The sequence below is a fragment of the Geotrypetes seraphini genome, chromosome 4 (genome assembly GCF_902459505.1).
Source record: "Geotrypetes seraphini chromosome 4, aGeoSer1.1, whole genome shotgun sequence".
NCBI classification, from domain to species: domain Eukaryota; kingdom Metazoa; phylum Chordata; class Amphibia; order Gymnophiona; family Dermophiidae; genus Geotrypetes; species Geotrypetes seraphini.
Window position 1 is genome coordinate 322262304 of NC_047087.1, and position 26889 is coordinate 322289192.

General features: G+C 44.1%; 1 protein-coding gene across 6 annotated transcripts in view; it reads left to right on the forward strand.

The window, feature by feature from the left end:
- BTBD16 (BTB domain containing 16) overlaps positions 1 to 26889 on the forward strand; it is a 141602-nt gene that overhangs the window by 108783 nt on the left and 5930 nt on the right. For 4 of the 6 annotated variants that reach the window (XM_033942722.1, XM_033942723.1, XM_033942724.1 and 1 more), the window contains exons 11-16: positions 6554 to 6645; positions 6819 to 6901; positions 7221 to 7298; positions 11576 to 11674; positions 15132 to 15320; positions 19077 to 19153. In XM_033942722.1, coding sequence (XP_033798613.1) covers positions 6554 to 6645; positions 6819 to 6901; positions 7221 to 7298; positions 11576 to 11674; positions 15132 to 15320; positions 19077 to 19153 — 618 coding nt within the window. The remainder of the gene's footprint in view (positions 1 to 6553; positions 6646 to 6818; positions 6902 to 7220; positions 7299 to 11575; positions 11675 to 15131; positions 15321 to 19076; positions 19154 to 26889) is intronic. The other 2 variants (XM_033942727.1, XM_033942728.1) reach the window with 2 other exon arrangements.

A 26889-nucleotide genomic window follows, 5' to 3' on the forward strand; every position in this document is an offset into this window, starting at 1 on the left:
TTTACGAATGTAGAGATGATGCGGTATACAAACCTAAGGTTTAGATTAGAAGTCCCTGTAGATAATACGTAAACCACTTTGATTGTAGCCACAGAAAGGCAGTGTCTCAAGTCCCAACCCTTTCAATGTAGAATACTGTAAGTTGCAGCCTAGGCTCTAGTCTAGCAGAATCTCGGTGCCCAGATATGTTATAGAACACCATCTTCATGCACAGATTTTAGGGTGTCTAACTTTCAGAATTGGCCCCCCTAAATGTTTTGCACCAGCACAAATATTACTGCATTTTTTTCCACCAGATAAACCATGCCGGGAGATGGTCATTCATAAATTTGCAAAATATCTAAGTCTGAATTTGGATGTTTTCCACAAGGTGTCCAAAGTCAGAGACGGAGAAATAGCTATTTTTGAAACTGGCAACACCGCAAGACGTCCAAATGATTTGTTTTAAATCGCCTATTATTTTATTTAAATTGCCGCCAGGACACCCGACTTCAGAACATCCATCATTTTCGACCACAAAACCGTCCAAGTTCAAAAGGTCCAAATGCAGACCATTTGAATGTGGGAGGGGCCAACATTGTAATGGACTATCCACTTAGACATGCCAACAGAGCAGTGCGGCACCTTAGAGGGCACTGCTATGAATTAGAGAATGACACGGGGAAAAAATTGTCCCCATCCCATCCCTGCGAGCTTGGTTCCCATCCCCGTGAGCTCAGTCCCTATCGCTGCAAGCTCAATCACTGTCCCCGCCCGTCCCCATAAACTCTCTGTTCCCATCTGCACAAGCCTCAAATAGTTATGATTTTATATTGAACTTATTTTATTAAAGTATAAAAAGAAACAATACAATTGTCATTTTATAAACACAAATAATACAGAGCAAGGATCAACAAAACCCCTGTCTTCCCTTCACAGATATTCCCGCTACTATCAAGAAAACTGAATAAGTCAAATTATTGCAGAATGCTACACAGAAAAATCACGCTAACAGAATACCGCAGTCACACATGACAGGAATAGTGTTAGGGGAGTGCAACTAGGGCAACTGCCCCCTGGGCAGAGAGAGTCCTAAGCCAGCTGGAAGCTAAAGAAGCATGGCTTGGGCTTTGCGGTCCCCAGTTATGTCTAACACCGGATCTAGCAGGATACATATTTCAAATCTGATATATTCTAATCACAAAATAGAAAATAAAAATTTTTTTATACCTATTGTTGACTCATTTTCTTCTTCTTTTTTTATTATTACATTTCACATAATTCACAAGACAAATTTTTGTCACAGAAACTCATGGAGCAACAATATTATAAGAAATCATATCATAGAAAAGGAAAAAATCCCCATAAAAAAGACAATTTTTACCCTTCCTTAGACCACTAAACTATGGGGTTGGACAAAAGAAAATAATAAGGAGCTTAATTACATCCAAAACTTAAGGAAAAGGCTTTAGAATGTTTTCCCCCTTCACAGTTCGCATTTATTTTCTATTCTAGAATTATTCTCTTATGATTTTCTTAACATCAAGGAAGTCCTTCAATTGTTCTGGGGCATAAAAAAACATATTTAGCTTCAACATAAAAGACCAGACATTTGCAAGGATAGGCTAACAAAAAAGTCTTATTTTAATAGTTTCTTGTCTCAAGGATAAAAACATCTTCCTTCATTCCTGCGTAATCTTTGCCACATCTGGGTAAACCCCAATTTTCTGTTCTCCAAAAGGAAGATGAAAATTTTTGAAATAAAGTCTTAAGACCATGTTCATATCCTGTTCAAAAACGAATGACACAAGCAAAGTCGCTCTTTCAGAAACATTATCAATAGATTGTTCCAGAATCTCCGATATATTTACCAGATCAATCTGCTTTTCTTCACTGATTTCTTTTCTCACAACTCATCATTTAATCCAGCTGAAATTTCAAGCCTTCCTCTGCCTAAATGTTCAAGATTTAACCTACCCACCCTTCAGGATCTACAGAGAACCTTAAACACACTAAACATAAAAGGTGCAAAATCAGAGATTATTCCTCCACTCTTTCTGAAATGACTTTTTTCACTCTTTGGTTCAGATATTTTAAATCTGATATGTTCTAGCTTAACTACAGGAACATTTCCAAAAGCATGGAAAGAAGCAATCATTTACCCAATAATTAAAGACTACAAAATTAGTGCACATGAAGTTTCAAATTATCGACCCATTTCAAATACCCCCTTCTTGGCTAAACTTACAGAAAAAATAGTTTTCTGTCAAATCTCAGACTTTGTTGAGCAAACAAATGTACTACATCCATACCAAACAGGGTTCCGTCAATATCATTCCACAGAACTTTCGCTCATTGGGTTGACTACAAAAATTCTTTATCATTTCGATCACCACCAGTCTGTCTTACTCATTTCCTTAGATTTATCATCTGCATTTGATACAATTGGTCATAAGCTCCTACTGGCCCGTCTGAAGGATATTAGAATTACTGACCAGGTCTTGGATTGGTTCTCATCTTTTATACAGATCGTTCCTCTAAGATGGTGTTTAATAAAACTACATCAGACCCAATTTCAACAGATTATGGTATCCCACAGGGTTCGATTTTATCTCCCTTACTTTTTAATATTTTTCTTGCACCCCTTTTAACGTTGGGACAATCCATTGGCTTTACAATGTTTGCCTATGCAGATGATGTGCAATTAATTCATCCAATCGATTTAAGCGACTTAACTGAAATAAATCTTATAAACAAAAAATTGGAAAAAAATTACCGTATTTTCACGTAGATAACGCGCACCCGTGTAAAACGCGCACACAGGTATAGCGCGCGGAAAACACAAATTTATGTACAGAAATTTTTATATACCGCGCACGCTACCCGACTCTCCCGTCACCGCCCGACTCTCCTTTTGCCCGCCCCGACTCTCCTCTGGCCACCCCGACTCTCCTTTCGCCCGCCCCGACTCTCCTCTCCCCCTTGAAGTCCTGTCCCCACCATGAAAGCCTGATGCCCCCCCGACGTCCGATTCACCCCCCCCCGCAGGACCGCTCGCACCCCCACCCCGAAGGACCGCTCGCACGCACCTGCACCCCCACCCTGAAGGACCGCTCGCACCCCCACAGCCTCCCGACCCCCCCATCATGTAGAAGCTCCTACCGGTGTCCTGCTGCTTCCTCTTGGCGGTCCCGCCCTTTCTCTGACGTCAAGCCCTCTTGCCCCGCCGACTCTCCGACACGATCGGGGCAAGAGGGAGCTCAAGCCCTCTTGCCCCAGCCAACCGCGGCACCCCTGACACGATCGGGGCAAGAGGGAGCTCAAGCCCTCTTGCCCCCCTCGACTCCCCGACACGATCGGGGCAAAAGGGAGCCCAAGCCCTCTTGCCCCGCCGACACCCCAAGGAGGGAGCCCAAGCCCTCCTGGCTCTGGCGACCATGTGTCCAAGGCCCCGCCCCCAGGAGGGACCTAAGGCTCCCGGGCCTATTCTGATTGGCCCAGGTGCCTTAGGCCCCATCAGTAGGCGGAGCTTTGGGACAGATGGGCCAATCCAGCCTCATTCCGTCGTTGGCTGCCTGCCGGACAGGCGGGTTTGGCTCCCGTCTGTCCGGCCAACTACACAAAGGTACGGGGAAGGGGGGTGGGGGTGTCGTGGGGGGTCTGCCAGGGGGGTCGTGGGTCAGCTGGGGGGGCGGTCGGAGGTTCTTGGGGGGAGCGGTCGTTGGGGGGAGGGGGGTTTGCATCGAGGGCAGGAGGGCCTGGGATCCCTCCTGCCCGTAATGTAGTGCGGGGTGGGGGTAGAGGGTCGCCGTGGCTAGGAGGGTTTGGGCTCCCTCCTGGCCCGAACAACTAGCGGGGGGGAGGTCGCCAGGGCCAGGAGGACTTGGGCTCTCTACTGGCCCAAACAACTAGCGGGGGGGGGGTCGCCAGAGCCAGGAGGGCTTGGGCTCCCTCCTGGCCCGATATTGTCGAGGAGTTGGGGAGTCGGCGGGGCAAGAGGGCTTGGGCTCCCTCTTGCCCCGATCGTGTCGGGGGTACCGCGGTTGGCTGGGGCAAGAGGGCTTGAGCTCCCTCTTGCCCCGATCGTGTCGGGGGTACCGCGGTTGGCTGGGGCAAGAGGGCTTGAGCTCCCTCTTGCCCCGATCGTGTCGGGGAGTGGGCGGGGCAAGAGGGCTTGACGTCAGAGAAAGGGCGGGATCGCCGGAAGAAGAAGCACAGGCGCAGGGCTCACAGAAGGGCCGGGACTGCCAAGAGGAAGCAGCAGGACACCGGTAGGAGCTTCTACATGATGGGGGGGGGGGGTCCAGAGGCTGTGGGGGTGCGAGTGGTCCTTCAGGTCCTTCCCTTTTGTCCTTTCCCTATATGTTCTCTTTCTTACTTGATAAATTGTAATTCTATCCTTTTTCCCATTTTGTTCCTGTTTGTTTTGTAATGTTTCTAAATGTTTTAAATTATGACTATTGTTTTAAAGGATGTATAGTTACCCCATATATGTTTATAATATAATGTTCACTGCCTAGAAGGCCGATTGGGCGGTTTATAAATTTTTGAATAAACTTGAATATGGTCTGAAGAGATTTTAAAATTTTCCATTAGAATATGTCAATAGGCATTACCTTAGGATTTTTAGGGAAATTTAACAAGCGGGATATTCAACCATCTGTTGTAATTTTCCATTTGTTCAAATTTCCTATGAAAATCCTGATTCTCTTTTACCACTGAGAGCTTAAACTTGTAAATGTTGTATATCATATTGCATTTGTCTGACTCAACCAGTGAAACATAGAAACATGATGGCAGATAAAGGTCAAATGGCCTATCTAGTCTGTCCATCCGCAGATTCTACCTTAATTGCCATTAATGTTACCTCCTCAATCGATTTAGTAACTGTAGTTTCCAAACATTGAAGGACTAACCATATGTTAGTCAAAGATACCTCAGTGGAACTAGCAGAATCCTCTGCTGCCTTGCTCTGTTTCCTCAGCATTACTGTTGGTGACACCATGCCCACGCTGGAAGATTCTCCCGCACCACTTCCGGGTGCAGGTGTCTCCTCCACCGGTGCCCTAGCAGTCACTGGACTTGGAGGACTATTGGAATCCGGAGGCAACAAAGAGATCTCTAGTCCTTGGAAGAGGGGCGCTCCTTCGCTCCTCTTCTCCGTAGGGACCGCTTCTCCGGCTACAAGTGAAGGGTTCACCACCACAAAGTGATCGATTGTCTGCTGCACATGGGAGGACACAAGGACCGGCATTGGAACAGTCCTCACCATCCCCTTCCTTTTGGTATGTGGTATTGCTTGCAAAAGCTCAGAAGAGTTTTTGTTAGAGAAAAAAGTAGCAGCAAACTTTCTATTGTACCTCAATGAAGGTTCACGCCACCTCCATCTTGGCCACACCTCCCCTAATTTTATTCTTCAAATCATATTGGTCTCAGGCTCTGTTTTTGGTTTCCTTCTATCTTTATTGTGGCATGGCTAGCTCCTGAAGGTAAAATAGATACAAGAAGAGCTGGGGAGGAGATGCTAAGTCTGACCCAGGCGCAATTATTTTTTACCGCAGGAGCAAGACTTTGTACCACTCCCACAGAGTGGTAAAAGATCTTGTCCCCATTCTTGTGGTAAACTAGCTGCTAATTTTCCCATTCCTGCGAATTTACTGCAGAACCGTGGTTTATCGCGGTAGATGGTACCCGTGTCATTCTCTACTGTGAACTTCACATAAAGGGTACTAGAAGTACATTTTCCCATGTACATTTTCCCATTTGTCTTCTAATTTATGGTGAGCCCTCCACAAGTCCCCCCAAACCTAATATACCCACCTGTCTACCACCCCAATAGACCTTATGGGTGCAGGTGGCACCTATATGGCAGTATAGTAGGATTTTAGTGGGTTTTGTTGGCCTTCTACTTTCCATCATAAATGTAGTGGTTAGAGTGGCTTATGGGCCTGGGTCGTCCTCTTTATGGCCCACTAGCCCACCCACCAGGCTACTTAAGACACCTGTGTAATGCTGTACTAGGATTTCCCATACCAGATGCTGCTGTTCAGAGACAGGCACGTACTGTTTCATTCAGATTTTTTGGAGAAGAGTCAGTGACTATTGAGGGAGTGTGGAGGGTCATAACTTAATCCCTCCAGTGGTCATCTGGTCAGTCTGGGTACCTTTTTGGCACTTAGATGCTTTTAAAACAGGTCTAGCTCACAATGTCTTATGTTCTATCCAGGACATCTTGGAAAAGGTTTGATGATTATTGCAGGATGTCCAAGTCTAAGCCCATTCAGAACACTCCTCCAACTCTCCCTCCTTTTGTTTTGGACGGACAGTGGTTGAAATATCTTGCAAGACATCCAGAAAGATGGGTATGAAAATTGGCACTTGGACATGCTGGTGATTAGGGCGTTTAAGAGCCGGCTTATGCTGTTTTCTGCATTTTTTTTTTAAATGAGCCCTATATTTTCCAACATTTTTAACTCCTTGGGAGTCCTATGGCCATTGTAGTGTGTAGCTGATTTGAACAAGGAAAGCAAATTATGCTGAGAAAACGCTAAAGCATTCTTTCCTTTCTCTTTAGTTTCCCCAAGGCTTCCTGCTTTTTGGAGAGTGAAGTAGGACAGAAATACATGCCATTGTTTCGGTGCCTGCGCCTGTATGGGATCACAGATGGTGAGTGTGCGACACAAAAATGTGTCCCCTTCCCCGCAGGCTCTGTCCCTGTGCCCACTCCATGGTTAACCACAGGTACCATCCCCTGTGTCATTCTCTACTCTGGGCTAATCCCCTCTGCTGTTTCAAAGCTGAGCTCTGAAGTGAATGTTCCCATCTGCTTTCCTCTAAAGCTCGACAGCTGGAAGAGATAGAAAACATTAACATATTACCACTGAAGTGGCTGTTCCGGATCCTTTCCTGCCATTACCAAGCGGTGAGTGAGAGAGCACTACTTAGACCTACCAAGCTGGTGGTGAGTGGGGAAACAGAGGTTGGGGGGGGGACACAGCTTCGCACCCTCAGGGCTCTCCTGTCGTTGGGCGATGCCGAGACTAGTTCAGTTCATATCGCTTCACAGAATAAAGCCTGGCAACTAGTGTCCTAGGTTTGATGACTGCTCCTGTTCCCTCCCTTCCCTAGAGTCCTGCAGAATGACAGAGATGAGTGGTGGGGAGATGTGGGCAGTGTGGGATGGTTGCTTCAGGGTACAGTTACATGGAGAATGCTATTCCATATCCTCTGGTTACTTTCAGTTACAAGCTGGGGGTGATTCGGTTCTCCACACTGACTTCTTTACGCAGATGGTGAGAGCTGGTCTGATCGTGGAGCAGGTAGGACCTGTTAATTCTGAAAGTAAACACTGACCTAGGAAAATACACTAGGGCTTTTAGCTTTATAACAAAACTCTACTCCTGGAAGGGGTACTTTGAGTTGTAGTTCTTCTTCTGGGTGGCAGAACTCATCTACCCCCTTGCGGACCAGATATATTTCATATAGAACCAAATGTGCTTACTCTTCTCATTCTGACGCCATTTACAGAATGGCCCCCTTAGTCTCTGAGAATCTCAAGGCAGTGAAACAGCTACTCTGAGGTCCCTCTCCCACTCCATGCACATCAGACTCTGGCCTCCTATGACATTCAGCCCCAAGTACATCACTCTGCACCTCAATTAAATTCTAACTCCAAACATTAAACCATTCATCAAAGTTTTGTAGATCATTTCTCATATTGTCTGCTATTTCTCGGGTGTCCACTCTTGCAAATCTTTATTACATCTGTAAAAAGGCAAACTTTTCCTTCAAACCCTTCAACAATGTTACTCACAAATATACTTAATAAAATCAGCTCAGTACTGATCTGAGTCACTCTTGCTACTCACTTTAATTTCCTCTGTATGAATTACATTTATCATCAACATCTACTTTCAATGAATCAGTTTCCAATCCAGTTCCCTAGATCCTAACCTCAGTCCGCAGCATTCACTATCCCCTCCTCTCCCTAAGAGATCCCACGTGCCTGTCCCACACTTTCTTGAATTCAGACAGTCTTTGTCTCTATCACCTCTTCCAGGAGACTATTCCATGCATCTACCACCCTTTCTGTAAAAAAGTATTTCCTTAGATTACTCTGGAGCCTATCACCTCTTAACTTCATCCTATGCCCTCATTCCAGAGCGTCCTTTCAAATGAAAGATACTCGACTCATGTACATTTACATTACATAGGTATTTAAACGTCTCTATCATATCTCCCCCCTCTCCCATCTTTCCTCCAAAGTATACAGATTGAGATCTTTAAGTCTGTTCCCATATGCCTTATGACGAAGACTACATACCATTTTAGTAGCCTTCCTCTGGACGGATTCCATCCTTTTTATATCTTTTTGAAAGTGCAGCCTCCAGAATTGTACACAATATTCTAAATGAGGTCTCAACAAAGTCTTATAGAGGGGCATCAAAACCTCCTTTTTTCTACTGGCCATACCTCTCCCTATACAACCTAGCATCCTTCTAGCTTTCGCTGTCACCTTTTCAAACTATTTGGCCACCTTAAGATCACACACAATCACACCCAAGTCCCGCTCTTCTGTCGTGCACATAAGTTCTTCACCCCCTTAACTGTACCGTTCCCTCGGGTTTTTGCAGCCCAAATGCATGACCTTGCATTTCTTAGCATTAAATTTTAGCTGTCAAGTTTCAGACCATACTTCAAGCTTTGCCAGGTCTTTCTACATGTTAGTCACACCATATGGCATGTCAACTCTATTGCAGATTTTGGTATTATCCGCAAAGAGGCAAATCTTACCCGACAGCTCTTCAGCAATATCGTTTATAAAATTGTTAAAAAGAACAGGCCCAAGAACAGAACCTTGAGGCACACCACTGGTAACATCCCTTTCCTCAGAGCGATCTCCATTGATCACTACCCTGTTGCCTTCCACTCAACCAGTTCCTGACCCAGCCCGTCACTTTGGGACCCATCCCAAGGGCACTCAGTTTATATATTAGACGTCTATGTGGAACATTGTCAAAGGCTTTGCTAAAATCTAAATATACCACATCTAGCGCACATCATCTATCCAATTCTCTGGTCACCCAGTCAAAGAAATTGATCAGATTTGTCTGACAAGATCTACCTCTAGTGAATCCATGTTGCCTCCAGTCCTGTAATCCAAAGGATTCCAGAAACTTCACCATGCTCTGTTTTAAAAGCAATTCCATTAATTTGCTTACCACAGAAGTCAGACTTACCAGCCTGTAATTCCCGATTTCTCTCTTACGTGCACTTTTGTGAAGAGGGACCACATCCGCCCTTCTACAGTCCCCCTGACTCTAGAGACTCATTGAAAAGGTCAGTCAGTGGAGCCACCAGAACTTCCCTAAGTTCCTTTAGCAACCTCTAATGTACACCATCCGGCCCCATTGCTTTGTCTACCTTTATTTTAGCTAGCTCCTCATGTACACAACCCTTTAAAAATCGATCAGGATCTGTTACTCCTTTATTCCCATTTGCCTTCTGTGGTCCTGTTCAGCCGTGAACACAGAACAGAAAATATCTGTTAAGCAATTCTGCCTTTTCTTTATCAGCTTCTACATATTTCCCCCTTCACCTTTGAGTCTCACAATGCCACTTTTTCACTTCTTCCTATCACTAATATATCTAAAAAACGTTGTGTCTCCCCGTTTTACCATGTCAGCTATTTTTTCTTCCATTTGTATCTTTGCTTTCCTGACTACAAGACCAGCCTCTCTTACCTTTTCCAGATATTTTTGCCTGTCTTCCTCTTTCAGAGATCTTTTGTAGTTTATGAAAGCTAACCTCTTATTCCTTACCTTTTCAGCTACTACTTTTGAGAATCAAAGTGGCCTTTTCCTTACTTGCCTCACAAAAAGGTTTGCCGCCCTTACAATTGCTCCTTTCAGTTTTGCCCACCGCATTTCCACTCCTTCCAGATAATAATTCCTTGACGTAAACCCCCATCCAAACAAAGTCAGTTTTTGAAAAAAAGTCTAGAACCTTTGCTTTTGAATAAGCCCTCTCTATACCCATCTTAATATTAAACCGTACCATGCAGGGATCAAGTTCAAGTTTATTAGTATTTTGATATACCGACCATCACATGTATCTGGTTGGTTTACAATAGTAAAAAGATAAAAATAGAAAATAATTTTTTTTTTAAATAAAAGTTAACTCTAAGTAAAGGAGAAAATAAAATCTCTATGGAAGTAGGGGGAAGAGGGTCAAGACAAAGACTTGATTATCAAGGATACGAAACAAAGGAAGAAGAGGGGAGGGGAAGATTTGTAAATTACATCATAGAAATAAAAATAAGGGAAGAAGGGGAGGGTAAAACAGAAGGAAAGGTCAGGATATCACTTCCTAGAAGCATTTTTGTTTTCCCATGTTTATTTGGGGATTCAGTTGGAGTTTTGATAAGCTTCTTTAAACAGGAATGTCTTAAGGAGTGTCTTAAACTTATTTAAGGAATTTTCAGATCGAAGGTTTGATGGCATTGCATTCCAAAGGATGGGCACAACAACAGAGAAAATCGTATTTCTAGTACAGTAGATATCCTTAATAGGGGGGAGGGGACTGTTAGTAGATTCTAATTAGTGGACCTGAGGACCCTGGATGAAGTGTGTGGAGTAAGATATTTATCTAGGAAGGCTGGCTGATGAGAAGTCTTGATCTTAAAGGCTAAGAGAAGAATTTTGTAAGTTGTTCTATAAGAAATTGGTAACCAATGGGATTCTCGAAACAAGGGAGTAACATGGATGCTAGATGATCATCAGAAACACTTTCCCCATTTGTAAGCACTAAGTCCAGTATGACCCCATCCCGCTTGGGATCCATTACCAACTGCTGGAACAGTTCTCCTTGTAGAGAATCCAGGATCTCCCTACTTCTAGAAGATCCCTATTGTGGGGTCAAATCCAGGATAAGAACATAAGAATAAACTTACTGAGTCAGACCAATGATCCATTAAGCCTAATAGCCCGTTTTCACGGTGGCCAATCCAGGTCACTAGCCAATGGCCAAAAGGCCTCATTCTCTTCTTGGTTGGACTGAGAACTTTTCAGCACCCCCTGGTAGTGTGAAGAGTTTCAGTCTCTGGTAACCAGAGCTGAGATTGTGATGTCATAATGCCTCATTCCACCAATTAGAGCCAACGTCATCAGTGATGTCACAATGGCTTGATTGTCCTATACTTGGCTCACTTTTATTACATATGAGGTGATGCTGAAAAGTTCTCAGCCCAACCAACCAACTTCCTAAATTCTGAGCACTATTTTGTCACTGTAGCTGAAAAGAGTGTGATCCTATTTTGTTAAGTGCTAATTTGCAGAAACGAAATTCTTTGTTTTGACATTGTTTCTGATCTTTCATTGAACCATATCCATGCCATTCTCTTCTTGACGGCTGAGAATTTTTAGCACTCCCTTGTATATGGGTAGGCATGTGCTGGTGGTCAGACAGTGGTATACATTTGAGACTAGTCTGTGTATCCTTTTTGCTGTGCCTTTTCCTCCACTCCTTCTTTTGCTGTTGGGGTTTGCTTCAGTCCCTCACTAATAATGTTCATTTCTCTGCATCTCTATAATTTCAGAATCCGGACTACCACACCCAACTGTTTTCCAGATACGGATTCTTCTTTCAGCTTAAGGTCTTGAAACAGCACTCTTCAGACTTCAGCTTCTTCATGCAGGTAAGAATGCTTTTTATCCACTGCCTCTTCCCACAGTGTTCAAAACATGAACTCTACATAGTATCCTGCCACTGCATACTACCTAAAAAAGGGGTTGGACAAGTTCCTGGAGGAAAAGTCCATAGTCTGCTATTGAGACACGTGGTGGAAGCCAACACTTGCCCTGGGATCAGTAACATGGAATCTTGCTACTCTTTGGGTTTCTGGATTGGTCATTGTGGAAACAGGATACTGGGCTTGATGGATTTTCAATCTGTCCCAGTATAGCAATTCTTATGTTCTTATGTGAGCCAAGAATAGGACAATTGAGCCATTGTGACATCACTACTGAGGTTGACTCTTAGGCATTGGTGGAATGAGACATTATGACATCACAATCTCAGCTCTGGAATGTTGATACTCTCTGGGTTTCTGCCTGGTACTTGGGACCTGGGTTGGCCACTTTTGGAAACAGGATACTGGGCAAAATGAACCATTGATCTGACCCAGTACGGCTGGTATTAATTTAATGTACACAGGATCTTACCATTGCACACTGCCTGCTCTTGGCACAGCATCCAGGGCATTGTATTTCGGTATCTTAGTACTACATTCAGTATATTGAATACATGATCCTACCAAGCAACACAGCATTCAATCAGCATTGCATCCAGGGTATATAGGATGTTACCAGTGTACACAGAAGAATATAAGGATAGCCAGTGTTCTCATTAATAGCTTTCTCACATTTGCTCCTCAAATCGCATCTATTGTGCAATGTTCATTCTTTAAACTTTAGAAGATTCAATCTATACATTCCCTTCTCCACCCTCCCGCTAATTCATTCCCTAGTCCTCAGTCAGATTGACTATTGCAACACTCTCTATATGGCAGTAGCAAAGCCAAGCAGCTGATTTAGGATGGGTCCAATACCAAAGTGCTCCCCCTCCCTCCACTAAAGCAAACAGTGGAGTGCCACAGGAATCTGTACTGGGACTGGTGCTATTTAACTTATTTATAAATGATTTGATAATTGGAACAACGAGTGAGGTGATTAAATTTGCAGATGACACTAAACTGTTCAAAGTTTTTAAAATGCATGCGGATTGTGAAAAATTGCAGACAGACCTTAGGAAATTGGAAGACTGGGGGACAAATTCTGCAAAATGCGCCTAACTTTGGGCATAGTTTGGATGTCCTTGTTAGATACACTTTATTGAATCGTGCTGAGATGTGCTCAGCGTCAGTTGAACGTCCACCTTTTTAGATGTCCTTTACAGAATCGTTTTTTAGGCAGGAGTTAAACGTCCAACCAATGTCCTTAATGTTATAATTCTGACGTTATTAGAATGGCGAATTTATGCTATTTTTTTTACTATAATTGTAAAATGTTGGCACCATACCATTTAAAAAAAAATGTAATGTTTCATTTATTTATTTTCTGTCAGAGGTAGTGAGTTGGATTTGAACTAGGAACATCAGTTTAGAAGGCTGTAGGTTTAACCAGTGTGCTACAAAGTAAGCTAACAAGCTGCATATCAATTGTAAAATTAGGTCTTATAGGCATTATAAGGAGGTCTACTTTTCAGTGTGGTTTGGGCTTTAGATAGACGTGAGTTCTGTGGATGGAATTTAGGTGCGCTTTGGACGTCCTTAATGTGATCTGCTAAATAGCTTTCTGGGTTTTTATTTTTCTTTTAGTAAGCTCAAAATACATTTAATAAGCCACTACATAAACAGGGCACATCAATACCAAAATATTGCATGCAAAACCTACTAGTTTTCTGACCAAACAACAATGTAATTTGCTAATTATAGCATATGAAAAACACAGCTTTATGTTTCTTGCTGAAAAAACAACCCTTTTTTTCTCACTAAAGAGTGCTCCAATTAGCTCATTCTTGAAACAGGTTCATTCAGCAAACAAAGCCCATGACAAAAATATATAGATTGCATAGATAACTTCATTTGCAAAAGGTTAAAAACCTGATATACAGGCCTTAGCATGGCTTCTAGTTCATTGCAAATGGAGGTGTGCAGATGCACAATAGTGACCTCATCGTGAGATCATCAAGGTGCACCTGCAAGGTAGAATGCCACAATTAAAATGTATGCTGGGGAAGTTGTTGAAGATTCAAACCCATGACATCTGGAAGATGAACACAGGGCTTTTACTCATTGAGCCACAGCAGCTTCCAGTCAGGTGTCTCTGACTGTCCTGTGATATCATAGCTTAGTGATCTGTTAAGATATCTTCTCCTTAGGTATGATATCAGCGGCATCTAGAGAGAAAGCAGCTCAGTGGTTTGAATCCTAAGTATGCTCATCTTCCAGAGGTCATGGGTTCAAATCCTTGTCAGAAAGGTTCAGAGCATAAAGATTTGCAGCACAGTGGAGTGATTAGTATTAGCAACATTGCCCCAGATTGGATTTTTTGAAAGACCGGTGGACTGTTTGAAAAAGGACGCCAGCGCTAGCGCTTTAAGATAAGTATATAACAACCCTATTTTGATATTTTCCCTGTGCACATGATGGGGATTATCCCCAATTAAAGACTGCATTTTCTAAGTGGAATTTTTTACTGCCTGTGATAAGACAAGAGCGTCTAAAAAAAGTCTTTAACACCATAAGTTCCTTCCTTTTTCCCACCAACTTCCCAACTCTCCAAAACTACCTGATCTACTCTTTACCTTCACTGGAAATAACCAGAGATCTTCCTTTGTAACCCTCCTCTATAACTCTTCTGTAATCCGCCTTGAACCGCAAGGTAATGGCGGAATAGAAATCTCTAATGTAATGTAATTGCTATCTCATAAAAGTGTATTCTTGAGGCTTTTTCTCCACTGTTCTTCTAAAATGCTAATTTTCTGCAGGTATTCTACCTCTGGCTGGTAACATAATTTAGTGATTATTTTTTATATTGTTGTTACCATCTATATAATTCTTGAGAGACATCTACATGGCATAAATGTGCATGAGGTGAGTCTCTTTCAATTGAAGATGAAATGGGACAGACTAAGAAGTAACCTGAAGAAATACTTCTTCAAGGAAAGGGTGAATATGTGGAACACAGCCTCCTGGTGGAGATGAAAAAACTATCTGAGTTCAAGGGAGAGGAAGGGATAGTAGGTGGCACGGATAGGCAGACTAGATAGACCAAATGGTCTTTATCTGCTTTCATTTTACTGTTGCTTTCTTTCTGTAGTGAGTGTGATGATGTGTTAATCCTGGTCCTTGTCTGTAGTAAGTGACTGTATGTTATTTCTGCTCCATGCTTGCTTTATATGACTGTGTGTTATTATTGGTCATTGTTCCTTGCTTGTACAAAATATGACTGTATTGTTCCTCTTCAGTTCTCTTGCTATAGAAACTCTAGCTTTGGTTTTGTATCAGGGGTTGTGTGGTTTGTTTGTTTTTAAAATTTTTCTCTTTTGGATTGTCATCAGACTATATTGACTAGTATGTGCTGTCTTTTTAGAGATTGAATCCCACAGTTCCAAATTTGCCTTTTTGCATCAACCCCAGAAGCTGCTTTTGCCTGGACGAAGAGCGAGAAGTCTCCTATGAAATCCAAGTATTGGCACTTGAGGATGGGATTTGGCAGGAGTATAAAACAGGGCTCCTGACACAGACCTTTGGACTTACAAACAAAACCTGCAAAAGCAAAGTACTAGTTTATTTTATTTGAGGTGCAATGGATGAGTGTAAAATGACGACATCTAATACTCATTGATACTTTTTTGATTAATCCCATTAGGAGTAGGCCTAATAGTTAAGTGCAGTGGGCTGAGAACTGGGGTAACCTGGTTAAATACTCTCTGTGGAACCACGCTTATCCCTCCACTGCCCTCTTGGTTGCATCACAGAAAAGCAGTGTATCAAATACAGGACCCTTCACCCTTATGCTTTTTATAATATATAAACCATTTTAGTTCTACCACAAAATGGTGGTGTATCAAGAATCTAATAAAACACAGAATGAGCTTCTAGTAATAGCAGGAAGCTGGTTGTGGGGGAGTATAATAGTGCGAGCAAGGGTTGGCAGATGCTCTTTTAGAAGATAAAGCAAAATTCTTTATGAACTCAAATCCCTGGGTGCTGTTACTTCACAGGGTCAGGCATATATGGAAACGGTCTCTTTATTTCATAAGCAAAAGTCCAGAGGTGGGTCTGTGGCTGACCGGACCCAAGAAACGATTTGTGGCTTAGGACACTCTCACAAAAGTTTTTCTTCACTCAAGTAACCTGGTCTGGTCCCAGCCAGACCTCAGAACAAGGCTCACAAGGGCTTATCTCAGCCAAGCAGAATATCTAGCAGTTGTAGTCAAGGCATATACTGGGGGATACTACTTCCATCTACTCTCTGGGTCTCCTCAACCCACCTCTGGTCCTGCCTCTTATGCTTCTCTGGCTCCACCCCTCCCATGTCACTTCCCCCTAGGGAGGGGTTATGTATGTTAAGGTAGCTTTGACATCTAGCAGGGGGAATGGTAGCACCCTATAGACTCCCTTTTGGAGAAGCTTCTTTGTGCCTCAGACCTCTGTCATAATCACACATCCACTCCACCTGTATAACCCTACTGCCATTTTGCTTTGCAAATCCTAATAATCCCATAACACAGACTGAGCCTGAAGGAACAGACCCAAGGATTTGAGTTGATAAATAGTTTTGCTTTAGCTGGAGGGGCTGATCACTTTTCAGCTTAGGTGGTTATTGATTCAGTTGGGCAGGTTAGGATTTTGCATGGTGGAACAAGTAAAAATTCTTATGGTAGGGAGGCAACATCTGTGTTAGCAGTCTTAAGCAGCTGGGTAATGTAAGTTTGACAATATGGACTCCAAGTAAAATACCTCAGTCTGGCAGCTGTAACCAGGGCATAATTATTTTAATGAAGAATTCCACATTGGGGATGAGAGCCAAATTAAGCTTTCACTTAGAAGTCTCCCATTTTCGGCTACAACTTACATAGTCATATAGTCATTGTTGACCAGAAAAAGACCTGTCCAACAAGGTGGCCAGAGTTGTATCTGGCACAATGCACAGGTTCCACTTCTCCATGCTTTGACACTGGTATACTTGTCTCTCCTTGTCAATTTTGGAGCACAGATCATACAGTCTGCCCAGCATCAACTACTGGAGCTGCCATGGAAGCCCACTCCAGCCTTGATCCTGATCTGTTTTCTTGCCATGAGACCCAGACCATAGAAGTCTGTTTGGCATTGGTCATACTTCTCAACCTCTGAACAAGAACGTAGCCAGCTCTCTAATTTTTGGGACATCCAGGATGGACAGAGAGCAACGTATTGCTCCCTCCTCCTTTCCCCCACCCATGTGCTAAACATATATTTTCTGATAGGGATACTGAAGCCCTGCCGGCTAATTAAATACAGTGCCACCATGTCCCTCCTCCTTGTGCGTACCTTCAGCCATCAATGCCATGAAATCTCAAGCATGCATGAAGTAAGGTTACTATATGGCTCCAGAAAAAGGAGTCTGGATGAGACATCCAAATTTTATTTCCACTGAAAGCAACTGAAGTAAAACGCGGATGTCTCAATCTACCCTCCTTTTTCTGGCGCCATATAGTAATCCTACATGCATGGCTTCAGTAGTCACACTAATAAAGGGGTAATAAAGTTCTGGAGGGGGCCCGTCCTCCCCCCCCCCCACCTGCCTCTGAGGTAATTTCAGTTTTGCTTTAACTGGACTCCATCCATTTTCTACATAGCATTCTTGAATTTCACTCTTGAAGCAGCACAGGTAGAGTTTCTCAGAGACATACGTGATATCCATAAAGTTGCCCACTACTCCAGAATCCAGCAAAACCAAAACTGAGGTTGACTGCTCTTTCTAATGGAGTATTATGGGCAAGAAAATCCACTGGTAAAGAGAGTTAAATTCATACCACCCAAGTAGATGAGGGAGTTATCATTCTTTGTAGACAATTGTGAATCAGATACCCCTTACCACTACAGTACAAAATGCCTGATCTTAGAAGTGAAATCTCTCTTCAAGAGATGGACTCTTGTGAGAATGTGGTCGCTGAGGAGGAGGCATTGTGGGATTTACATAAGCAGGTTTATAAGATTTCATCTTCTCTGCCTTCCTTTCTGTCACTCTTTGGTCCTTCTAGATCAGGGGTCTCAAAGTCCCTACTTGAGGGCCGCAATCCAGTCGGGTTTTCAGGATTTCCCCAATGAATATGCATGAGATTTATGTGCATGCACTGCTTTCATTGGGGAAATTCTGAAAACCTGACTGGATTGCGGCCCTCAAGGAGGGACTTTGAGATCCCTGATCTAGATGGCTAAATGAATTAATCTATCCAGAAGATAAGCCCATTTTAACTCTTTCATGAGGGCCTATGACATACAACTAGAATGTGGCATGATTTTCTGAAGTTTGCATGTACTACTCCCCGTGGCATTTCCCTTGACAGAGGACACACAAGGTGCCTCAGTGGAGGCATTTCAATCTGGGTCATCATATATTACTTCCTTGGCTTGGAAAAAGGGATTCAAGAGTGGCAGCTTCAAGACTCTGTTGCTTAAGTAGATTGAGGGCCCAGGGTTGCAAGTCTCTTATAATCATAAGAATATGATGAATCCCACTTTCCTTTGCTACAAGGGATAAGAGTTTGGTTAATTGAGAGATATAGGTTGAAGTGGGCAGGAAAAGGTACCTTGTCGTCTGGGATAGGTGCAGGGTTCAAAGTCAAGGGGCTTGCATGGGGTAGGGATACCAGACATCTGGAAAAACCCGGATCTGTCCTCTTTTTAGAGGACTATCTGGGTGCCTTGGCAGAATTTCCAAAATCCAGTAGTTTGTACGGGTTTTGGAAAGTCCCAACCTCCAGCCACATCTGGAGGGCCTCTGGGCATGAGCGGATGATGTTACACACATCTGCACATGCTTGGAGGCCCTCCAGTTGTGGCCCAGAGGTCAGAGAAAAAAGATGAGGCTTTGTGGGGGTGGGAGTGGAATGGGGCAGGGGCTGGAGGCATAACAAGGTGGAGCTGGGGGTGGGGCCATGTGTCTGGGTTTCTACAGGGGGCTGAGGTCTGACTAAGGATAAAACCTCAGACATGTTCCCCTATAATTCAGATATTACTCTCACCTTCAAAGTTACTAGAACGTTGATGATAAAAGAAAAAATAATAGCTGAACCCCCATGAGAAGAATCAGGGAGCAGAGCATCTCCTGACTCCATGGTAGCCCTCAGATAATATCATGCCAGATCTGCTCTAGGGGAACACTGAGGTCTTAATAATAATAATAATAATAATAATAATAATTAAGAAGTGCACCTTCACCTACAACAGCAGACTTTTTCTTCAGATTGAGCCCTCTGAATATGTATACCCTGAAGGAAATACAGGATGGAAAAATTATGTTCTTACCTGTTAATTTTCTTTCCTTTAGACGCAGCAGATGAATCCAGAGACCAATGGGATAGCACACATCTACCAGCAGGCAGAGATAGAGAAACTGATTAGCAGGTGATCCTATTGGCTGGCACTCCTCCTGTATCTTCAGTATAGCTCCTTGCCCAAGCATCCGTAACCATCAATAGGCATAGCATGTAAAAAACTTATTTCCCATAACAAATCTCAAAAGGCAATAATACAGAATACAACCATCAATAATAACAAACTTTGAAAGTTGCAAAAGAAAAAACTGATAGACAATATCCAGAAAGGGTGGGGCTCTGGATTCATCTGCTGCGTCTAAAGGAAAGAAAATTAACAGGTAAGAACATAATCTTTCCTTCCTTAGCAATACCAGCAGATGAATCCAGAGACCAATGGGATGTAGCAAAGCAATCCTCACTCTGGGTGGGAAGCAAACGCCGCCTCCGCAACAACCAAAGCACTAAACGCATCCACCGCATGCGCCCCACATCCAACCGGTAATGCTGAGATAAAGCACTCTTGGAAGACCAAGTAGCCGCGAGACAAAACTCCTCCAAGGAAAAAACCTCTGGACCGAGTCCAAGAAGTATCCATCGCTCTGGCGGAATGGTCATGAAGTTCTGTCGCCAACTGCCTCCCTGCCATCAAGCAAGCGTAAATAATGTCCTCCTGGACCCATCAAGCGATAGAGGCTTTGGACGCTGCCATACGTTTGAGGCGTCCCTTGAAGAATACAGAAAGGTGATCTAAACAACTAAAAGTCATTAGAAACCTATCTCGTGGAGAACGCTACGCACCTTGAAAAAATGCAGTGAATAAAAGCACGTCTCCCCATTTCTCCTCCCAGAAAGAAGGAAGGAAAAGTGAGAGGGTCATAAAAGAAAGGATGACACCACCTTAGAAAGAAATTGTGGCACCGTCCGAACTGACACCCCAGATTATGTAAATCAGAAATAGGAATCCCCACCGAACAAGGCCTGCAACTCAGAAAACTGCCGAGCTGAAGCCATGGCCACATGAAACCCCGTGTTCAACGGCACAACCCTTTAGAGTCTCAGAAGACAAGGATGAAATGAAGCCTTCAGTAAACTGCGAAGAAGTACCTTAAGACTGTACTCCGGACAGGGCTTTCTAAGAGGTGTACGAATATACCGTACTCTGTTTAGGAACTGAACCATATGAAGCTGAGAAGTAAGCGAAGAGCAATATACCTAGTCTTTGTAACAAGCTAAGAATGGCACTTGAAGCTGAAGGGAATTGAACGCTAAGCCCTTGGCAATACACTTATGCCAAAAAAGAACTCTGGAAGGGTGCAAATGTTGAGAAGTACCCAAGAAAGGAGAAACCTCCAAAAGGAAGCAGAAGCCACAGGTGAAGACGTCTTTATCACCTGGATAAGAGAAGAAACAACCTGCTTCGCATAACCCTTACACGTCAGCCATGACTTTTCAAAAGCTAGGTCGTAATACCAAAGTAGTACGAATATCCATGTTGATCGGACCCTAGGTGAGCAAATCCAGAGATACCAGGAAACTCAACAGTCCGGCTGTCGAAAGACTCATCAGATCCACATAGCAAGGATGGCGCAGCCAATCCAGAGATTCTACAAATACTGTGTCCTGAAAGCGAGCTTGAGATGGCAAATCCAAGCTAGAGAATGACACGGTGGCGGTTATCCGCGGCCAACTGCGTTTAGCTGCGTGATATCCCGCCGAAACGGGGAAGAAAAAATAGTGGCCTTTGCGTGGACGGGGACAAGGCCATTCACTGCCCCGTGGAGCAGTGAATGGACTTGTCTCCGCAGTGAGGCAACCAAGGATCGTGTGGTCCTCACCCGGCCAACTCCCTCCCTCCACTTCACCTTTGAAGAGCACTGTTCCCTCAACCGCCAATTGAATTTCTGCCGGTTTGCGCGAAGTAAAAAAAAAAAAGCCTCTCCTTTTCAATGCTCTCAGTTGCTAAAGCGGCAGCCGACAGGAAGTCTTTCCGACGTCAATTCTGACGTCGGAGAGGATGTTCTGGGCCAGCCAATCGCTGCCTGGCTGGCCCAGAACGTCCTCTCCGACTTCAGAATTGAGTCGGAAAGAAGACTTCCGGCTTTAGCAGCTGCAGCATGGCGGTAAGAGAGGAAAAGGAGGGAGGCTTTTTTTTTTTTGAGCGGCAGGGAGGCAGCAGGCTGGCTTTGGCTAGGGAGGGAGAAAGGTAGATAGGCAGGCAGGCTTCGGGGGTGGGACAAGGTGTGGAAGGCAGTGAGAGGGACATAGGAAGGAGGCACTAAAGACATGGGAAGGAGGCGCTGGGGGCACTAAAGACAGGAAGGGGCACTAAGGACATGGGAAGGAGGCACTGGGGCACTAAAGACATGGGAAGGAGGCACTGGGGGCACTAAGGACATGGGAAGCAGGCATTGGGGCACTAAGGACATGGGAAGGAGGCACTAGGGGCACTAAAGACATGGGAAGGAGGCACCGGGGGCACTAAGGACATAGGAAGGAAAGAGGGAGGGAATAGAAAGGGACAATTCTTGGGCCTGAGTGCAGAAAGAAAGAAAGGATACACAGACAGAAGGAAACGCAACCAGAGACTCATGAAATCAATCACCAGACAGCAAAGGTAGGAAAAATGATTTTATTTTCAATTTAGTGATCAAAATGTGTCAGTTTTGAGAATTTATATCTGCTGTCTATATTTTGCACTATATTTGTCTATTTTTCTATAGTTACTGAGGTGACTGAGCTTGCGGAGATGGGGCGGAAACAGGATTTTAAAATTTTAGTCCTAGTAGTTTGCCGGTCCACAAAATAATTATTTTATTTCTGCCAGTCCACGGGTGTAAAAAGGTTGAAAACACTGATGTAGAGTATGCTGGCTTTCTTTTTCGCCCAGCTGCATGCGTTCAAAAAGCTGTGCACGCGTGGCTGCTCGAGTTCAATCTTCTCCTCTCTTGCAACTTCCTGTTTCCGGTTGTGTCAGAGGAGAATATTGAACAAATGAGCAGCCGCGCTTGCGGCTGGGCAAAAAAGAAAGCCGGCATACTCTACATCTAAGGTGAGGTGGAGGGAGGGAGATGGCGGAACGCTGCAATCGATCAGGTGTCTGCTGTTTTTGCATCACTGCCTGCCTGCGCTCACGTTCCAGATCCTCCTGCATTTTTAGTGTGTATAATTGACCTGATTCGAGCTATAGGTGAACATGGGGGACATGTCATTGCAAGGGAGGACAAGTTAATTGATTTATTTTATGTTCTGTTTTTACTACCGAGGTCGGCCAGCTGTCTAGGCCTACCCCGAGATAGAGACCTCACAATCTAAATACTGGTATCAATCAATAAGTATATTTATTAACAAATCAGTAACAGCTTACAAGAATAAATCATTCAGCATATAGAGTAACAGAATGTGATCTTCAGGCCTGAGGATCCTCTGATGTCTGTTCTGCTTACTTCCTCTTAAAGGCCTATTTTTATACATTTCTTGGTGGCCAGCACCACGTTGGTCAAAATCACATGATAAATCTTTATTGGTTATTTCTTACACGTCATTACATTTGTTAATTCATTAATTGGTTCATAATATCTGTGTCATACCATATGCATGTCCTGTTTACCAGAACATCTATCTTTTCCCGCATATGCTCTTTCAATCTACCATATCAGCAATTCCAAGCCCTGCCTTTATCACAAGACACATCTTACAAAATGCAATTCGAGAATTCTATTCTTGACCATGAGATGTGTTCATCATAACAGGTGTGAGGCTCTGTTGCCATGCAAAAAGAGTCAAGTATTGTTGGTTTGTTTCCTCTTCATAAGTTTCGCTTAGGTCAGTAGGTTATTTCCCAATCAGTACGTGACAGCTGGCAAGTGGAGTCAGAAATGTCTTTTTAGTTTATTAATATATTTTGAGTTGTTAGAGCAGGAGAGGAGAAAGGGGATTTTTTTCCTCATTTGAGATCTGGTTTCTTCACCTTTAGTGTTATCCAAAGGACTGTTCACCTGTATCATACCAGGACTTTGTGAATGTATTTTCCTTAATACCAGAGCTTACCGTAATTTTCCCTCTTCCTCTCACTACAGGGCAGAGGCACTGAAACAGATTCTCAGTGCAGTAGTAGTAGTGGCAGGACTCTCTTCTGTCTTCATGGTGTTTCGCAGTACTGAGGCTTATATAGATGCTGTGGGGACAGTGACGGGGTGGTGAATGGGATGGCAGTGGCAGTGATGGGGCGGTGAAAGGGATGGTGGTGACGGGGCGGTGAAGGGAATGGCGGTGACGGGGCGGTGCAGAGGATGGTGGGCCGGGATCGGTGCAGTGACGGGGACAGATTTTTTCCCCGTGTCATTCTCTAATCCAAGCCATCATCAGCCAGGGGAAAACACTGAAAAAAGAGAAACCAGAGGCGAGAAAGAAGCCACGCTGCTACTCCCTTTGACTCCAACTCCCTGTGCCCACCGAAGAAGCTAGGAAGCTTAGAATTTCAAGACGAGGCCATGAGATCTACTTCCAGGAGATCACACTTCCATAAAAAGAGCTAGAACACCTGAGCCAAAATTCTCAATATCAAGGATATACAAGATTTCACTATTACTAACATTTACACTACACTGTAACATACAATAAATGGGCCATGCTCAGATTTCGCAGAGAGAAAGTCTATCCAAACTCTTTTCCTGACCCATAAAATGATCTGCCTCCAGAAGATGAAGATGAGGGTCCACCCACTGAAGTAGAACCACAACTTTACCTACCAACTGAGTACATCACTTACTGCCCAGGCTGTAGAGAAATACCCCCATCATAATACTGACTGAAAAGACAGATAGAGGGTACAGATAGAGGGTAACTATACAGGTACTAATGAATAGGGAATAAAGAATTTAGGTAAGGACCAATGTTCCCTCTAAGGATTGATGAGGTGTGTGCAAAAAAAAATATGCATGAATGACAAGTTACATATTCTACAAATTTATGAGCAGGCACGGAGGACGCATTTTTAAACAAATGTAGTTTATCCTTGTACTCCTTATGTATTTTTAATCATCTATGGATATGTTTGTATGTTTATTGTTCAAATGGTTTTATTTATTTCCCAAAATTTATTTTTGTTATACACATTGAAAATATTTGATATTGCGTTTAAATCAAAATCTCAATAAACTTGAAACGAGTGCCCATGAGATTGTGGGAGGGTTAAATACTCAAAACTTAGAAGAATAACAATTTACTTAAAGTTTTTGCTTCGCCAGCTTTCTGGTATCGTTACATACAGTGGTGTACCTAGCATATGTAACACCCGGGGCCCATCATTTTTTGGCACCCCCCCCCCATCTGTACGAAAAACATGATTTTTAGTAACAAGCCAAACGTCACACATGAGTACCTAGGAAAAGGCAGCATCTTACATATTGAAGTGAACAGTACATCAATACACCCATTGTAAAACTAAACAAGCCAGACCAGCACAGATCAATCCTACACCGTCAATCCTAACAGAAAACTATGTCTTTCGAACACACAGAACACACCTTCGCCTAGTATGGAATATGTAATCACAAACTAACCCCTCACTCTTTTACAAAACTGTAGTGTGGATTTTAGCTACGGAGGTAACAGCTCTGATGCTCATAGAATTCTTAGCATCAGAGCTGCTACCACCACGGCTGGTGCTAAAAAACGCTTCACAGTTTTGTAAAAGGGGGGATAAAATAAAAATACAGACAAAGGTTAAATTGAACCAGCAAGAAGCTGGACTCTGCATACAATGCTTCACAGAAACAGTGACACATGTCTCCTAAAGCAATAAATAAATAGAAATTTTTTTCTACCTTTGTCTTCTGTGGTTTCTGCTTTCCTCATCTTCTTGTAACTCTCTTCCTTCCATCCACTGTCTGCCGTCTCTCTTCCCCTATATGGCATCTTCTCTCCTTCTATGCCCCTTCCAGAAACTGTATGCCTCCCCCTTCCATCTCTCCTTTCACCCCCATTGGTCTGGCATCTCTCTCCTCTCCTTCCCTCTCCCACACTTCTCCTCTGCAATCCCTTTCCCTTTTTTCCCTCATTTCCCTTTTCAATTTATTTTCTGCATCTGTCTAGATTATGTTCTTACTACCCTCTCATCAATGTCCTTTTTTACTGTCTACCTAAAGCTTGCCACCTCTTTCCCTCACCCCTCCAGTGTTTCCCTAACTCAATCCTTTTCTCCCCATCATGTGTCCTTTTATTTATCCCCTCCTTCCATCATGTACCCTCTTTCTCCAACCCTTCCATCTAGTACCTTCTCCTCTCTCTGTCCACTTATCATCCAGCATCTGCTCCCCTCTTTCTCTCCTCCCATTTCCTTCTGGCATTTGCTCCCTTATCTCTCCCATCTGCACTTCCATCCAGCATAGGCTCCCCACTACCATCCAATGTCTGCCCTTTCTCCCTCCATCCACCCCTCTTCAATCAGCATCTTCCCCCTTTCTTTCCCTCCAATATCCTTCCCCCTTATGTCTCTCCCCTTTCTCTGTACATCAATTCCATCAGCACCACCCTTCCATACCACCCTGCCCCCTTTCTTTCCCTCCACCACTCTTCCATTCCAGCAGTCCTGCTCCTTTCTCTCCCTTCATGCAGCAAGGTCCCGCGATGATTGCAGCTGCCTGCTGCCAATCCACCCCACTCTGACGTACTTGCTCTAGAGCGGACTCAGCAGCCGCATGCTGGAAAGTCCCGCAATGACTGCGTCTGCCGGGTCCACCCCCTCCGACGTAACTTACTTCTTTCAGAGCAGAGCCAGCAGACGAGTCATCGCGGGACCTTCCTGCACCTCAGCGCGGATGCTGACTCTGCTGAAGAGAAAGTAAGTCAGTGGTAACGTGACCATTTATTTTTTTCATCAAAAGGGGACATCTATTAATTGACTGTGTATCCTTTCTTTCTTTCTGCACTCAGGCCCAACAATTGTCCCTTTCTATTCCCTCCCTCCTTCCTGCCCATGTCCTTAGTGCCCCCAGTGCCTCCTTCCCGTGTCCATAGTGCCCCCAGTGCCTCCTTCCCGTGTCCTTTGTGCCCCCAGTGCCTCCTCCTTGTCCCCCCACTGCCTTCCAGATTTTGCCCACCCCCAAAGCCAGCCAGCTCTGCCACCTCTCCATTTTTTTCTGTCACCACCGCATCCCCTATGCTCTGGCATCTCTCTCTTCTCCTTTCTTTCCTTCGCACCCCATAGTCTGGTATCTTCCCTTCCCTGATTCTCTGGCATCTCTCTCCTTTCCTTTTCTTCCATCTTTCCCTCCCCCTCCATGCTCTCACATCTCCCCCTTCCTTTTCCCTTAGTCTGGCATACCTTCCTCCTTCCCTCCAAGCCCTGGCATCTCTTTTCATTCCCTCCCTCATCTTCCTTCTCCCTCCGCAACACTCTCCCCTGCAGCTCTGGACTTCCCCACACCTGCTCCCCCAAAATTGCCATGCTTCGGTTCCTCTTCTTCCTTCCTCCCTCCCCCCGCGGGATCCTGCGGCACCATCAACTCTTACTCCCTCTAACGCCGGCCCTGCAGCTCCGGACTTCCCCGCACCTTCTTCCCCCCCTCCCAGATCGCTATTATTTTAAATGTTATAGCGGCGGCGCTGTATCCATCAGTGGAGACGTCTAACCTCGGCCTGCCCCGGAACTCTTACTGCAACAGTGACTTCCTGTCCCTGCCTAGATGGGCGGCTGCTGCAGTAAGAGTTCCGGGGCAGGCCGAGGTTAGACGTCTCCACTGATGGATACAGCGCCGCCGCTATAACATTTAAAATAATAGCGATCCAAAGGGAGGGCAAGTGTGGGGGAGTCCGGAGCTGCAG